The sequence below is a fragment of the Globicephala melas genome, chromosome 14, assembly GCF_963455315.2.
Source record: "Globicephala melas chromosome 14, mGloMel1.2, whole genome shotgun sequence".
NCBI classification, from domain to species: Eukaryota; Metazoa; Chordata; class Mammalia; order Artiodactyla; family Delphinidae; genus Globicephala; species Globicephala melas.
Window position 1 is genome coordinate 46,320,921 of NC_083327.1, and position 16,118 is coordinate 46,337,038.

Here is a 16,118-nt window from a genome sequence, read left to right on the forward strand (position 1 = left end):
GTAAGTGGTGTGTTGAAAGATGAGTGGGTGTTTGACACTGTAGACAAAGGGGACAGAGAAGGTATTATACACAAAAGCCTGTGCCAAAGTAGAGATACCATGAAAGAGCAGGCCTATTTAGAGAAATGCAAATAAACCAGTTTTATTTGAGGCAAAAGCAGCTAAGAGGGGGTGACAAGAGATGAGGACAGACAGACTGGACACTGATCAACATGCTGCAGAGTTTGAATCTTAGCCAGTAAGTAATAGGGAGGTATACAAAGAAGAGTGACGTAGTCAGACTTGCCTTTTGATATTAACCATTAATATGAATCACTTTAGAATGATTTTGGCAATGAGAGGATGATGTGGAGGGGGTAAGAAGCAATTAGGAAACTATGTTAGGAATATGCAAAAAAGGGATACGGACCTTAACCATGCACAACCTCCTAAACTCAACCCATTATCTTTCCTGCCAGACCCACTCCTTCTCCTGGATTCCTTACTTAAGTGAATGGTATAAGTCTCCTAGGGTTGTCATAACAAATTACCACAAACTTGGTGGCTTAAAAGAACAAAAATTTACTCTCTCACAGTTCAGGATGAAGGAGCCCCAAATCAAGGCACTGGCAGGGTTGGTGCCTTCTGGAGACCCTGAAAGAGAACTGTCCCATGCCTGTCTCCTAATACTGTGGTTGCCAGCAATCCTTGGCATTTCTTGGCTTGTAGACAAGTCACTCCAATCTCTTATTCCATCCTCACATAGCCTTCTTCTCTGTGTCCCTGTGTATCCTCGGAGGATAGTCTCACTGGATTTAGGACCCACTGTAATCTGCTATGACCTCATCTCCATCCTTATATTAATTACATTTCTAAAGACCCTATTTCCAAATAAGGTCACATTCTGAGGTTCTGTGTAGACACGAATTTGGGCGGGGGAGCACTATTCAAGTCACTGTAGGTATCAACCAATATATTTCCCAAACAGAAATGTGGCATCATCCTTAACCATTCCTCTTCCTTTGCATCTAGATAATTATCAAATACTATTTCTACTCCTTTAAAGATTATCTCCTTTTCTTCATCCCCAATACCATTTTCATTTCAATAACACTCTTGTCTATATAGCAAACTCCTTGCTACAGCACTGGTTGAACTCAATTATTACTCTCATTACTGTGCCTGTATTGCCAGAGAAAGTCATACAACAGGGCAGACTGGTTTTACCATGAATTTATGGTAACTCCAAATTAGTCCCCAGCATTGTCTGGCAGTCTCTATTTCTCTGGCCAACTTGCTCTCCCACTCTTCCATTACCATTTCAAATCTTTTTCACTCTCCTCGAGCTCTTACTTTCACCCACTTTCAGCAGTTGTCCCAGGCTCCTATTCTACAGAGAATAAAGAAGCCGTCACACAAAACACTCCCGCTTCTGTGCTTATCATCTCTCCTTTCCCTTTAAGTATAATAGCTGTCCTTTCAATATAAAGCCATTCTCTCTACATGTATTTTGGATTTCATCTTCACTCAGAAATCTTACTAATTATCCTCTCCTTCTCTGGAATATTCAGATTTTCCCTCAACTAGATGCTTCTCATTGGCTTGTAAACATGTTTAAGTTTATTTTTCCATTAAAAAAAAAAAGAAAACAATACCTCCCTTGAACTCCCCCTCCCCCTCCCGGCTATCCAGCCACACTCAACTATTTCTGCTTGCTTTTTTTCTCTCCACCTCCTCCTTCCCCAGCCAGACATAAATGTGTTTTTGGAGAGCTTGGTTTCTCTAGTTCTGTAGTCTTGGGCCCCTTACTTAATCCCTATAAAATGGGAATAACAATACTAAACCTACCCCACAGGACTATTATGAGAATTGGGTGAATTGATATATATAAAAGACCTAGCACAGAGCCTGGCCCATAGTAACTGATCAACAGTTAGCAATATAGTATTGCTAGCAATATATAATATCCATCCATTTATCCAGCCAACTGACACCTTGGAGTCATCCTGAATTCCCTCATCCCTCTGTTCCACCTCATCCCTCTGTTCCAACCCATCCCTAGATTTTATTTTTACTTCTCAAATCTCTCTTGTTCTGAACACTTTCCTCCACCTCTGCTATCCTACTCCCATCATCTCACATGGATCAGAATTAAGGGCCCCCTAAATGGTTTTCTGCATTTATTCTTGTTATTTCCCCAAATTCTCTCCTTATCATAGCCAGAGTAAACTATTCTAATCTCCTATCTGAGGTTACCACCTAATTTAAAACATTTCCCATTGTTATGATAAAGCCCTCAAATCTACTACATGGTCTAGAAAATCATGTAGATATTGTCCCTACCTACCTGTTCAAACTTATTTTGCATATCACTTCTTTTGCCCTATGCTCTTATAACACATACCAACTCTCAGTTCTTCAAATGCATTAGCACTCGCCCATCACAGGTGCCTTCTACATCCTGTTCCCTCTACCAGAATGTTGAACGATACTCCTATTTCTCTTGGCCTAATTAATTCCTACTCATCCTTTATGTCTCAACTCAACAGTCACTTCCTCAAAGAAGCCTTTCTTGATGCCCCAGAATAGGTTCTCATTACTCTATGTACCTCAAAGTTGGAATTTCACATTTATATGATAATTATTTCAACAAATTCCAATAAAATCCAAGTTCCATAACAGTGATGATTATGTCTGTTTTTGCTTTCCATTGTATCCCAAGTGTCCAACACATAATTAGCACTCAATAAATATATATTGGAGCAATATTAAACTTCAAGTTCAATGCTGCAAAACAGCCTCATCGCTTGTTTAAAAACAGAATAGCTTTCCTATACTAGTCTAGATTGCTACCCAGTTCATCCAAGTATGGAACATGGCACTAGAAACTAAATATGAATAGCCTTGGTATAAGTAAGTAAGTAGAAGGGCAAAGGGAAATCAATGTAGTAATTATTGAAAAAGAGCAAGGATGGGGAATTCCCCGGCTGTTCAGTGGTCAGAATTAGGAAGGAGCTCTTACTGCCAGGGGCCCAGGTTTGATCGATCCCTAGTCGGGGAACTAATATCCCACAAACCGAGTGGCCAAGAAAAAAAGAAAAAAGAAGAGCAAGGATGGACAGGTGAGAATGGGGGCAGATTATTGGGGGGGGAATACTATTTTTGAAACCCACCATTTTATGGCACTGAAACTGTTCAATGAGTGGTTAACAGCCAATGTTAAACAAATTGCAATAAAACTGATATACTTAAAAAAAAAATCAGAATAGCTTTAAAGCAGTAAAAGGGTAGTATATCATTAGTTCATTTTCAATGTGGCTCTAGATGGCTGTGAACAGTAAATCACTTTAAAAAAAGATACTTATTCAGCAATTGCTGAGGGAAAGGAGGACATGACAGGAGATATATTGTTTTGCTGTTATTTTAAAGAAGGGGTGAACAGGCAGAAAACCGTACTTCAAGGCAGAGAGGTGAGTTTTTCTAAAGCACTGGTTCTCATCTTTTGTTCTACTCCAACACACCTACTACTGCTACTATTACTATTACTACTACTACTATCCCAATTAGTACCTGCGACTCCAGCACAGCTGTCACCAAGTGGCTCACCATAGCAGGGATTCTCAAGCAGGTGGGAAGTATAAAAGAGATGTGAGTAATTTGAAATGCACTACCTCAAAATATTCTGAATTCTCTGCCCTCCCCTTCCCCTTATAGATATCCCTCTCCCCAAATATAATTTATGGAAAAAAGCAGTCACATAGATGTCACTTATATTTAATTTTTTAATGTAACCTCTGACTTTTTTTGTAGCAAAATTGTTTTCCTAACTACTATATTAGTATTAAATTAACTACCTGAAGACAATGAGCAGAAGAAGGGCGATCTGGAAGGATACTCAAGACGAATTTAAATATATCATAAGTTACTCATACTGGAGGTACCCCTCTTGATTATAAAAATATTTTATTATGGTAATATGGTTTAAGGTATTAATCTCTAAAACCACCGAACTTTGGTGCACATCTGCTATATCAAATTGTAAGTGACCTCAAATATTATGTCTTAATGCCCATATCCTTAAAACAATAGAACTAATTCAATTCACTTACTAAGAAATAAAACAGGGCAAGAAAGTATGGAAATCTCTTCTAAAATTTCAAGATCTCAAAAGATTGCTAACAGTACACAGGCAACCTCTGAAATTCTGCAGATGATACAATGGCAGATCTACTTTGAAAAGCACTACTGACAATGAACCTCTCTCCTCAGCAATACACAACAGATTCCATGAAAACTGTAGAAACTGCTAAATATAGAAAGAATAACCCCACAGACAGAGAAGTCAACTGTAACTGAAAAAACACACCAACAATCCCCATTTCCTAAGATCTTTAAATCAAAGGCTTCAAGCATGTTGAAAAAACATGCTCACATTGTGATAGGCTAGCATTTCTTATTTTGAGAAATAATGCCACCTTCTAAGCCAGGACATGGAATCAGAATATGTAATTATAATTTCTGAAAAAGAACATGCATAATTTATTACAGCTCTGAGTACTCATTTAAAATATTTAAAGATGAAAAAAACTGAGCATCACCTCCTGCTCATAGAACATAATTTTCTCCAAAATCAGGTTTTATATCTGACATCCAAATAGCACTTTAAAGTTTCCTTAAGTCATTTAAAAAATGAATTAGATCTTGTTTCACTTTTTAAAATCTGTTTATCTCAGTAAATACTCTCAGTTGTAGAGTAGCAAAAGCTACTCTTGCTCTGTTATTTAAAGCTGAAGTACTATTTCTAAAGACCAACAAATGTAATTTCACTACATGAATAAACATCTTCTAGAAACTACCACTAAAGCAAGAATTCAAGAGACATTTTCATATACCTAGATTAAGAAGTGATTAGCCTCATATCAACACTTCCAACCTTTTCAGAAAGGATGAAAGAAATTAACAGTCCTTTCAGTGAACAAGAGTCACAAAATCTCCCATATGCAATTCTATGCTAATCAAAGCTAAATTATACCACCTTTTCCACGACTGACAGGAAAGAGAAAGAATGCTAACCACTAAGCAAGGAGAGGATGCATTTCTGATATTCATATTAATTTGGATCCAATGGGCATTCTCAATCACCACAACTGATAGTAACGATGATTTCTCACAAAATCTAATGTTCAAAGAGCTGTGCACATCATTTATTATCCTATTTTTACCTACTTTAAAATGAAAGACCCATTCTCTTATTTAAATTATCTAGTTAGAAAATGATCTTTATGTAATAATGGTAATCTATTATGCTTTCTAAATATTGTAAAAATTTAATTTTCTGCAAAAATGGTAGGTTTGGGGGTTTTTTTTGGAAGCACCACCACTGCACTCACACCCACAACCAAGATTAGAGACTAAAGCAAATGATCATCCTTCACACACTCTCAAAAATAAACCCAGACTTTGGGAAAGATAGTGAAGTACAGACAAAACCTCAATGTTAGAAGTCAGCTGAATAATTGTAGGGCGCTCTGGAGGGATGTGCCTGTAACTTAAGGACCAACTAACTGTAAACTGAAATAGACATTGATACCGTCTTGCTTATCCCACTAACTTTTCTTAAGAGCTTTGATCAAATTCCCCTAAATAGTTCGTGTAGTCAAGGTACAGTACGTCTGTGTGCAACAACAGAAATTGACCTGAAATAGTTAAAAATAATCAGGACTGTGTCTGTCTGGTGATATACAAACCTAGTTTATCAATGTGAAAGTAGATCTAAAAACTCAAATGTTAAAAGGTGAGCTAAAGTATTCTTATGACAGAATCTCTGAGCTTCAGTTAAGTCTGAGATCTGTTAACGTAACAGGCACAAGTAGGCTGGAGTAATTAGTTCCTGCTTCCTCTTCATTGAGATACAAGGAAGGTGGACGACAGGATCCCGGGAGACCCACACGTCAGTCCACACACCTTTTTCTGCTCTAACCTCACCTCACTCCTTTCCTGCGCGCGCGCGCACTCCCCCGTCACGTAGGAAGCCCAGGTGCCCCGGCTGGCAGTTTTCTAGGGTCGTTTCACGGGTGCGTTAAATGAGGTCTGATGACTGGAGTTGAATGCTACCCCCTCCAGCGCCCACAGCTCACCTCTAGCTTGTGGTTGATTTGGGACACAGTCTGGGCTTTGTGGCAAAGCTGCGCAAAGCAGGAGCTCAGGCTGGTCATCTTCTGTCTCCCCTCATAAGTGATGTCCGCCTGGTCCGGATCGATCTCGCCCAGGAGCAGATCCACATCCACGAAGGCCTTGTCGAACTCCTTCTCCAGCACCTCCAGCCACCGGAACATGGATACCCCGCCGGGGGAGACCCCCACGGCGCATGAGGCGCCTCCTGGGCCCCCGCCGGCTCCTGCCGGGCATGGGCCGCCCGCCGACATGGCGCCGTCTAGGGCCTCCCCCGACTGCTGCTGACCTCGCAGTCCACCCGCGAGAGGAACTGATGGGACTGCGGGAACCCCCGCGTACGCACGCTCCGTCGGTCCCCTCTCTTAACCCTCGCGCGGCTAACGCCGGCTATGCAGCCCCGGAGGCGCAGGAGCGGCGAAGCTCTGGCGCCAGCGGTGGCGGCGGCTCACGGAAGACCCGGGCCGTCCCACCTCTCGGCCCGCCCTCGCCGCGCATGCGTATCGAAGGCCTCGGCGGACGCAGCCAGGAGGGATGAAATGGGCGGGGCTGGGGTGCGACCTTGGCCTATGAAAAGCCTCTGCTTGGGACCGCCTGTCAGCGGCCATATTGACATCTGGCAAACTCCTGCTTGAATCCCCGAGAAACCGAGGCGCGTGGTATTGGCTTCCAAGTTGGAAAGGCCCGAGGAAGAGAAGGTTGTCCACGTCGCAGAGAGGAACAGCTTCCACCCGTTTGACTTCAGAGTGGGCGGGAGCCGTTTTAGAGTCGTCCGGGAAAGTTTCCGCGGTGACGTCCCGGAGCAGAGAAGGAAGAGTGAGGAAGGGACGTTTGAGCCTGCGCAGTGGCCACGTTTTACTTTTTCCAGTCCAGTTCATTTAGGGTGAGGTGCGTGGGGTGTGTGGACACACTCGTTCTTCTTGGTAAACCAGGCCTTAAATTCCGGGTGGAATCTGTCTAGAACTGCAAGTTGAAGGGCGGCGGCTCACCAAGTTTTGCTGAATTAATACGAGGCCTTTTCTCTTGTGATTAAAAGTCAGGCAGCCTTGGGTTCAAGTTTTAAACTCTGTCACCTATTAGCTGTGCCATCTTAGTTGTATTCTTTAATGTCGAAGCCTCAGTTTCCGAAATTTACTTCACTCAGTAGTAAGGTAAAATGCTTAGCTCCAGTGCTTGGCACTTGGTATGCCTTATTATTCACACTACAGGTCATACGTTTCCAAAGCAACTACCTAAAAAGGTGTACTTATTTTAAAAACTGGCGTAGTGTTCCTACACGTGACAGGTTAAAAAAAATTATGAGGATTCATATATTCATAATTATATTGAATGCAGAACCCTGTTGAGGCATCGGGGGCACAAAAATGAATGAGGCATGACCCTCACGTTAGCAGAACTCATAGGCTACTGAGTCTAACCCTTATAGCTGCAACTTTAATTTGAATACTCACTCTCAACCCCCTTCCACTTCAAGAGTAGCCCAGTCTTGAAAACAGAAGGAGAAACCAGTCTGATAGAGTAGAAACTGCCCCTCCTAGGAGACTTGCCTAAGGGAATATTTTACTGGCAGAAGACAGGCTCTTCCAGTTAATCTCCACCAAAGCCTGCACTGTGGGCCCCTCACTAATGCTATGCCAATGAGGAATAAGAAATCATAGCTTTAGTTTGCTCTCTGAGTCAGGGCAGACTGTTTAGCATAAAGTCCTTTGGCTTCAACAAACTTAGCTAAGCAAAACTACTCAGAGATCCTTGCCTTGAGATTAAGTAGGCACATTCACACAGGTTTTACCCAGAAATAATATAAAACTAAGATTTGCATCTTTCCCCTGCTCCCTTCCAAATTAACTTTTTTTTTATCCGCCGTATTTGCAAGAACATCATTACTACAGCTACCAAGTTCCCACCACTTTCTCTATTCATAATATAGTTAGCAATCCCATTTTCAGGAATTTAAAGTCCGAAAATAATTTAAAGTTGAGGTTGAGGGGCCCACATACATATGGAATCACAATAATAGCTTTCAGTTATTGAATACGTACTATGTGCTAAACATTGTGCTATCTGCTTTACTTCTTTGACTCTCACAAAATCCTGTCAGTTAGCTGTGGTCAGTTTTTTATAGATGAGTCACAGAGAATTTAAGTATCTTGATAAGCTTGGTATACAACTAAAGATGCACTGAGGTGAGATTTCAATCTAGGTGTCTTTTTCTCCCAAGTCTTAGCTGTTAATCACGGGGTATAGAAGGATGAGGAAATCCATTTCTTCATGTTTAAGTTACCAGTGTAATAAATTGGCAAATCAGTCTAAAAGTTATTTTCAAAAAAATAATTTTTCCCAATTATAAGCCATATACAAATCTATTAATATATAAGAACTGTTATCCAAAAAATTAACTGTAATACTCATTTTCTATTACTTAGCACTTTCTTTTGTTTATATGAACTACATTTGAAAACAAATTTCATTTCTTTAAAAAAATATATCATTCAACTTCCTACTATATTGTGTGGGTACAACTGAAATGCATTTTAAGTGTTTATATGTATCCAGTGCTCTGATCCTTTGTGAATACCCCCATTTTCGGGATTGAAGAGCCTGACTCCACTTCTGTGAACAAATTTTACAACTCGCAAGTCACACCCTCTATCTCAGAACACTTTCATCTCATATTGTCCCTTCTCATTACCATGCGATGTAACAACTTCCGCATCCCTGTGTGCTTGCTGCTTGGTGCTATGTGACTATTTCAAATGCTCATGAGGAACCCTCTATGTACACATTATCTTTTGCCCACCTTGACTGGGGTTCTGCATTTTTGCAAGTCACAGCCTAACAGTGAAGTGAAAGGCAGGGTTTGATGTTCTAGTGCTGCCATCTGTTGTCAGTGTGCTTTATCTACACTTGTTGCCTTTGGTCTACTTTGTTTTGGTCTACTTTGGAATTTGGAATAGTATGTAATCTCAATACTTGTGGGACTTATTTTCCTAGGGATAATAAAATCTTGATACTTCTGTTTGCAATTGCACTGGCAGAAACCTCCAAAAACTGTTTCATGAATCATGTTTGTGTGATTAAAAATTTCTTGTATAACTTAAATGTGACAGTCTTGTTTTAAGAATTTAAGAGTTTTACCATAAGGTATTACTAAGAATACAGTGGGGGAATGAGGAAACTGGGAAAAAAAGGAAGATGCTAAAGATTTCTTTGGTGGGTAGTGGTAATTAGCTGTGAGGTTAGTGTAGAGTTCAAACATTTATTAGCACATCGTTAATTGCAAAGGCACTGTAGTGAATGGGCATAGAAGTCTCCCTCTCCTTGGACTGGAGAGGGAGATTATCACTTATGGAATGTTACTGTGTGCCAGGCCCTGCACTAAGCTTCACATGTTTCATTTACTCTCTGGTAATCCCACAAGGAAAAGGAAAAGGAAAAGATATTAATAAGTATTATACCATTGGTCGCTAGAAACAATTGTATAATGAATAAAGAGGGCCAGGGAAGACCTGCTACCATTTTATTTGAGCAATGTGGGGAAAGTCTTGGAATATCATAGTCATATGTATTATTTATATTTATTCATATTTGCTAAAATCTGAAATTCTGTGATACATATGCTGAAGAAGTTTGGGCATTCCAAGGTGATTTATTAGCTTAGTTCTCCTGATTATTTCTCTTGCATACACATATGGAACAACTGTTTGCCCTCTTGTTCTTAGAACTTGAGAATTTTGGTGCAGTGATGTAGGATTAGCTAAGAAACCTCTTCCAAGAGGCCTTCCTTTATTCTTATTTGGAACTGTGGACTCCATCCCTGTTCAGTTTCCTGCAAATACCTGCTATAGTATTTATCATACATTTTTTGGAGCCCCTTGGACTGTGAGCTCCTTGGCAATAATAATGGTATCTTGCTTATCTTTGAATCCCAGGTCCTAACACAAGATCTTGAATATAGTAGGAATGCTGAAAATATTTGTGTTGTCAGTTAAAAAATTAAGACATTACAACAGTCTACGTAGGAAATTCTAAAGAATTAGAATTTGCTGCTAGAGAGCATAGCTAAACATATTTTTTTATATTGGCTCAAGAGTTAGGAATATCTATAAAATGTATGTTAAATATCTATAAAATACATATTCCTTTAAAATCCAAGGAATATTTTTCCCAACCTAAAGAGAAAGGTTCATTTAACAGTGATGGTTGATTTGACTAATAAATCCAGTATAATTTAGGCATCAAAAATTATTTTACCTATTCCATAGTTAAAATTTATGAGATACTACATTTGGTATGGTGTACCCAAACGTAAAAACAAAACACAGCAAAAAACAATTTGAAAAAGTCCTATTACTTATTGTTAAAATTGTCATACTACCCAAAGCAATCTACAGATTTAACGCAATCCCTATCAAATTTCCCACGACATTTTTCACAGAACTAGAATAAATAATCCTAAAATTTATATGGAACCATAAAAGACCCAGAATTGCCAAAGCAATCTTGAGGAAAAAGAACACAGCAGGAGGCATAACCTTCCCAGACTTCAGACAATACTACGAAACTACAATAATCAAAACAGCATGGTATTGGCACAAAAACAGACATATGGATCAATGGAATAGAACAAAAAGCCCAGAAATAAACCCACATGTCTATGGTCAATTAATTTTCAACAAAGGAGGCAAGAATATACAATGTGGAAAAGACAATCTCTTCAGCAAGTGGTGTTGGGAAGTTGGACAGCTGCATGTAAATCAATGAAGTTAGAACACACCCTCACACCATACACAAAAATAAACTCAAAATGGCTTAAAGACTTAAATATAAGACATGACCCCATAAAACTCCTGGAAGAGAACATAGGCAAAACATTCTCTGAAATAAATTTTGGCAATGTTTTCTTAGGTCAGTCTCCAAAGGCAATAGAAATAAAAGCAAAAGTAAACAAATGGAATCAAATCAAACTTACAAGCTTTTGCACAGCAAAGGAAATCATAAATAAAACGAAAAGACAACCTACAGACTAGGAGAAAATATCTGCAAATGATGTGACTGACAATGGATTAATCTCCAAAATATACAAACAGCTCATACAATTCAATAACAAAAAAACAACCCAATCGAAAAATGGGCAGAAGATCCACATGAAAACATGGTCATCATCGCTAATTATTAGAGAAATGCAAATCAAAACTACAATGAGGTACCACCTCACACCACAGGATGGCCATCATTAAAAAGTCTACAAATAATAAATGATGGAGAGGGTGTGGAGAAAAGGGAACCCTCTTACACTGTTGGTGGGAATGTAAATTGGTGCAGTCACTATGGAAAACAGTATGGACAGTATGGATGTTCCTCAAAAAACTAAAAATAGAGTTGCCATATGATCCAGCAGTCCCATTCCTGGGCATATATCCAGACAAAACTATAATTTGAAAAGATACTTGCAGTCCTATGTTCATAGCAGCACTATTTACAATAGCCAAGACACAGAAACAACCTAGATGTCCATTGACAGATAAATGGATAAAGATATGGTATATACATACAATGGAATACTACTTAGCCATAAAAAAGAATGAAATCATGCCATTTTACAGCAACATGGGTGGACCTAGAGATTATCATACTAAGTCAGACAGAGAAAGACAAATATCATATAATATCACTTATATGTGGAATCTAAAAGAAGTGATCCAAATGAACATATCTACGAAACAGAAACAGACTCACAGATATAGAGAACAGGCCTATGGTTGACAAGGGCGAAGGGGGGTGGGGGAGGGAAGAATTGGGAGTTTGGGATTAGCAGATGCAAACTATTATGTATAGGATGGATAAACAACAAGGTCCTACTATATAGCATAGGGAACTATATTCAATATCCTGTGATAAACCATAATGGAAAAGGATATGAAAAATAATATATATAGGTATAACTGAATCACTTTGTTGTAAATCCCTATTACTATATTTTTATTCCCTAACACTCTCAGACTGCCTATAACTGCTTTTCCACTGTTACCTGAGCTACATTCTTCATTTACCCTTTCCCACAGCTCCAGGTTTGGGTCAGCACTATCTAAAACCACCATTTATCAACCACGCTATCAGAGTTTACTGATCATTGATTCTTCCTCTTTCATCCACTGTCAAGTTACTCTTTACTTCTCAGATTATCAGACCTTACAGATCAAACAGACTCCCCCTCATCAGCCTCTGTCATTTATTATATTTCTTCCACATTAGTTCTAAAAGGGGCCCAAAACGATTGCATTCTGAACACCATTTAACATTATCTTTTCTTTGCATGTATATTTAAAAGTATAAAAATATTTTAAATGATTGCATTAGAATTTTTGTAGTCTTCTAAATGAACAAGTCAGAAAAGTATAGTGAAACAATTACACAAAAAGCCATGTCACAACCATTGTTAGTAATATAATTTGTTTGGTCCTTGGTTGCAACTCGCTCAAATCTCATTTGGCTTTTGTGGTCATGATGAGCAGCAGTGAGGGTGAAAAGATTTCTATAGTGGACATTTGTCACTACAAATAGGGGACTGTCCATATTTGAACCCCTTTCCTTTGTTTAGGGAATTCCCTCTCTTATGTGACTGGAATATCGGAAATAGTGTCCTCCTCCCATAATGAACTGAAAACATAAGATAATCACTTGCCCAGCTCTGTGACAGCTAGAGCACAGGTATATGACCTAGGTTCACCTGACCAAAATCATCCACCTAAAATTTTTAACGTGGAGATAGTGAGGCAGGGATTGAAAGAATTCTTGTTGGTAGGGAGTAGAGAGAGATGGGGTGGGGGTTAGCTGCATCCTTTTTCAGTAGCCAACAGTGCAGACAACGGTATCCAATTTCCAGTTCAATGGTGGAGGCCAGGGCATCCATGTGTGGTGATACTCACTGAAGTGTGTGTTTCTGGCTATACAGCCTTCCTTTATTCTGTCCATTTCCAAATCTGGTTCTCCAGGTTTTCCTACAATTCTGTGTGCTACCCAATTTTCTTTCAATAATTCCTTTTCTTCTTAAGCCGGCCAGAAATTTGTTTCCATTGCTTGCAACTAATAACCCAAACCCAAACTGATACAACCATCTTTTTTTTTTTTTTTTTTTTTGCCACACCGCACGGCTTCCAGGATCTTAGTGCCCCAACCAGGGATGGAACCCGTGCTCCCTGCAGTGGAAGCACAGAGTCCTAACCACTGGACCACCAGGGAATTCCCACAACTATCATTTACTGAGACCCTATTTTTGCCTATGGACTTGACATGTCTTAGTACATTTCCTCTCTTTCTTCTGTAAAATTGAAATTATTTCCCCCATTTAATCTTCATTCTACAGAAGAAAACACTGAGGTGTAGAGAGGTTAAGTAGTAGAAAATTTTATTTTTTCTTTTATTTTAAACTTAGGCTGTTTTTGCAAAGAAGAAGCAGCAAACAAGTTTAAAAAAATCATATTCACCATTATTTTATTCTTTAAAATTTCTTTTATTTTGTCTCAGAAAGAGATTTTAATAAATTAAAGTCTTCCGTTTAGCTCTTGGTTGATCAGTTTTATAATAAGAATCACAAGCTAATCTAAATTCAGGGAGAATTTGGGTTAGTCAGTTTCTTCTCTGGAATTCAGTTGCCCTTTGCTTTTTTTTTTTTTTAACATCTTTATTGGGGTATAATCGCTTTACAATGGTGTGTTAGTTTCTGCTTTATAACAAAGTGAATCAGTTACACATATACATATGTTCCCATATCTCTTCCCTCTTGCGTCTCCCTCCCTCCCACCCTCCCCATCCCACCCATCCAGGCGGTCACAAAGCACCGAGCCGATATCCCTGTGCCATGCGGCTGCTTCCCACTAGCTATCTACCTTACGTTTAGTAGTGTATATATGTCCATGCCTCTCTCTCGCCCTGTCACAGCTCACCCTTCCCCCTCCCCATATCCTCAAGTCCGTTCTCCAGTAGGTCTATGTCTTTATTCCTGTCTTACCCCTAGGTTCTTCATGACATTTTTTTTCTTAAATTCCATATATATGTGTTAGCATACGGTATTTGTCTTTTTCTTTCTGACTTACTTCACTCTGTATGATAGACTCTAGGTCTATCCTCCTCATTGCAAATAGCTCAATTTCATTTCTTTCTATGGCTGAGTAATATTCCATTGTATATATGTGCCACATCTTCTTTATCCATTCATCCGATGATGGGCACTTAGGTTGTTTCCATCTCTGGGCTATTGTAAATAGAGCTGCAATGAACATTTTGGTACATGACTCTTTTTGAATTTTGGTTTTCTCAGGGTATATGCCCAGTAGTGGGATTGCTGGGTCATGTGGTAGTTCTATTTGTAGTTTTTTAAAGGAACCTCCATACTGTTCCCCATAGTGGCTGTACCAATTCACATTCCCACCAGCAGTGCAAGAGTGTTCCCTTTTCTCCACACCCTCTCCAGCATTTATTGTTTCTAGATTTTTTGATGATGGCCATTCTGACTGGTGTGAGATGATATCTCATTGTAGTTCTGATTTGCATTTCTCTAATGATTAATGATGTTGAGCATTCTTTCATGTGTTTGTTGGCAGTCTGTATATCTTCTTTGGAGAAATGTCTATTTAGGTCTTCTGCCCATTTTTGGATTGGGTTGTTTGTTTTTTGTTATTGAGCTGCATGAGCTGCTTGTAAATTTTGGAGATTAATCCTTTGTGCGTTGATTCGTTTGCAAATATTTTCTCCCATTCTGAGGGTTGTCTTTTTGTCTTCTTTATGGTTTCCTTTGCTGTGCAAAAGCTTTGAAGTTTCATTAGGTCCCATTTGTTTTTGTTTTTATTTCCATTTCTCTAGGAGGTGGGTCAGAAATGATCTTGCTTTCTGATTTATGTCATAGAGTGTTCTGCCTATGTTTTCCTCTAAGAGTTTGATAGTTTCTGGCCTTACATTTAGGTCTTTAATGCATTTTGAGCTTATTTTTGTGTATGGTGTTAGGGAGTGATCTAATCTCATACTTTTACATGTACCTGTCCAGTTTTCCCAGCACCACTTATTGAAGAGGCTGTCCTTTCTCCACTGTACATTCCTGCCTCCTTTATCAAAGATAAGGTGACCATATGTGCGTGGGTTTATCTCTGGGCTTTCTATCCTGTTCCATTGATCTATCTTTCTGTTTTTGTGTCAGTACCATACTGTCTTGATTACTGTAGCTTTGTAGTATAGTCTGAAGTCAGGGAGCCTGATTCCTCCAGCTCCGTTTTTTGTTCTCAAGATTGCTTTGGCTATTCGGGGTCTTTTGTGTTTCCATACAAATTGTGAAATTTTTTGTTCTAGTTCTGTGAAAAATGCCAGTGGTAGTTTGATAGGAATTGCATTGAATCTATAGATTGCTTTGGGTAGTAGAGTCATTTTCACAATGTTGATTCTTCCAATCGAAGAACATGGTATATCTCTCCACCTATTTGTATCATCCTTAATTTCTTTCATCAGTGTCTTATAATTTTCTGCATACAGGTCTTTTGTCTCCTTAGGTAGGTTTATTCCTAGATATTTTATTCTTTTTGTTGCAATGGTAAATGAGAGTGTTTTCTTGATTTCACTTTCAGATTTTTCATCATTAGTGTATAGGAATGCCAGAGATTTCTGTGCATTAATTTTGTATCCTGCTACTTTACCAAATTCATTGATTAGCTCTAGTAGTTTTCTGGTAGCATCTTTAGGATTCTCTATGTATAGTATCATATCATCTGCAAACAGTGACAGCTTTACTTCTTCTTTTCCCATTTGGATTCCTTTTATTTCCTTTTCTTCTCTGATTGCTGTGGCTAAAACTTCCAAAACTATGTTGAATAAGAGTGGTGAGAGTGCAGTTGCCCTTTGCTTTTAATACACCAAGGAAGGCCAATATCTATTGCATAGAAGCACACATTTGTGTTTATTGCAGGGTTTCTTAACAATGACAT

General features: G+C 39.0%; 1 protein-coding gene across 2 annotated transcripts in view; it reads right to left on the minus strand.

Moving 5' to 3' along the window:
- GOPC (golgi associated PDZ and coiled-coil motif containing) overlaps positions 1-6,635 on the minus strand; it is a 40,462-nt gene extending 33,827 nt beyond the window's left edge. For both annotated transcript variants that reach the window (XM_030853609.2, XM_030853607.2), the window contains exon 1: positions 6,117-6,635. In XM_030853609.2, coding sequence (XP_030709469.1) covers positions 6,117-6,404 — 288 coding nt within the window. In that variant the 5' untranslated portion in view covers positions 6,405-6,635. The remainder of the gene's footprint in view (positions 1-6,116) is intronic.
- Between the last annotated feature and the right edge of the window lie 9,483 nt (positions 6,636-16,118).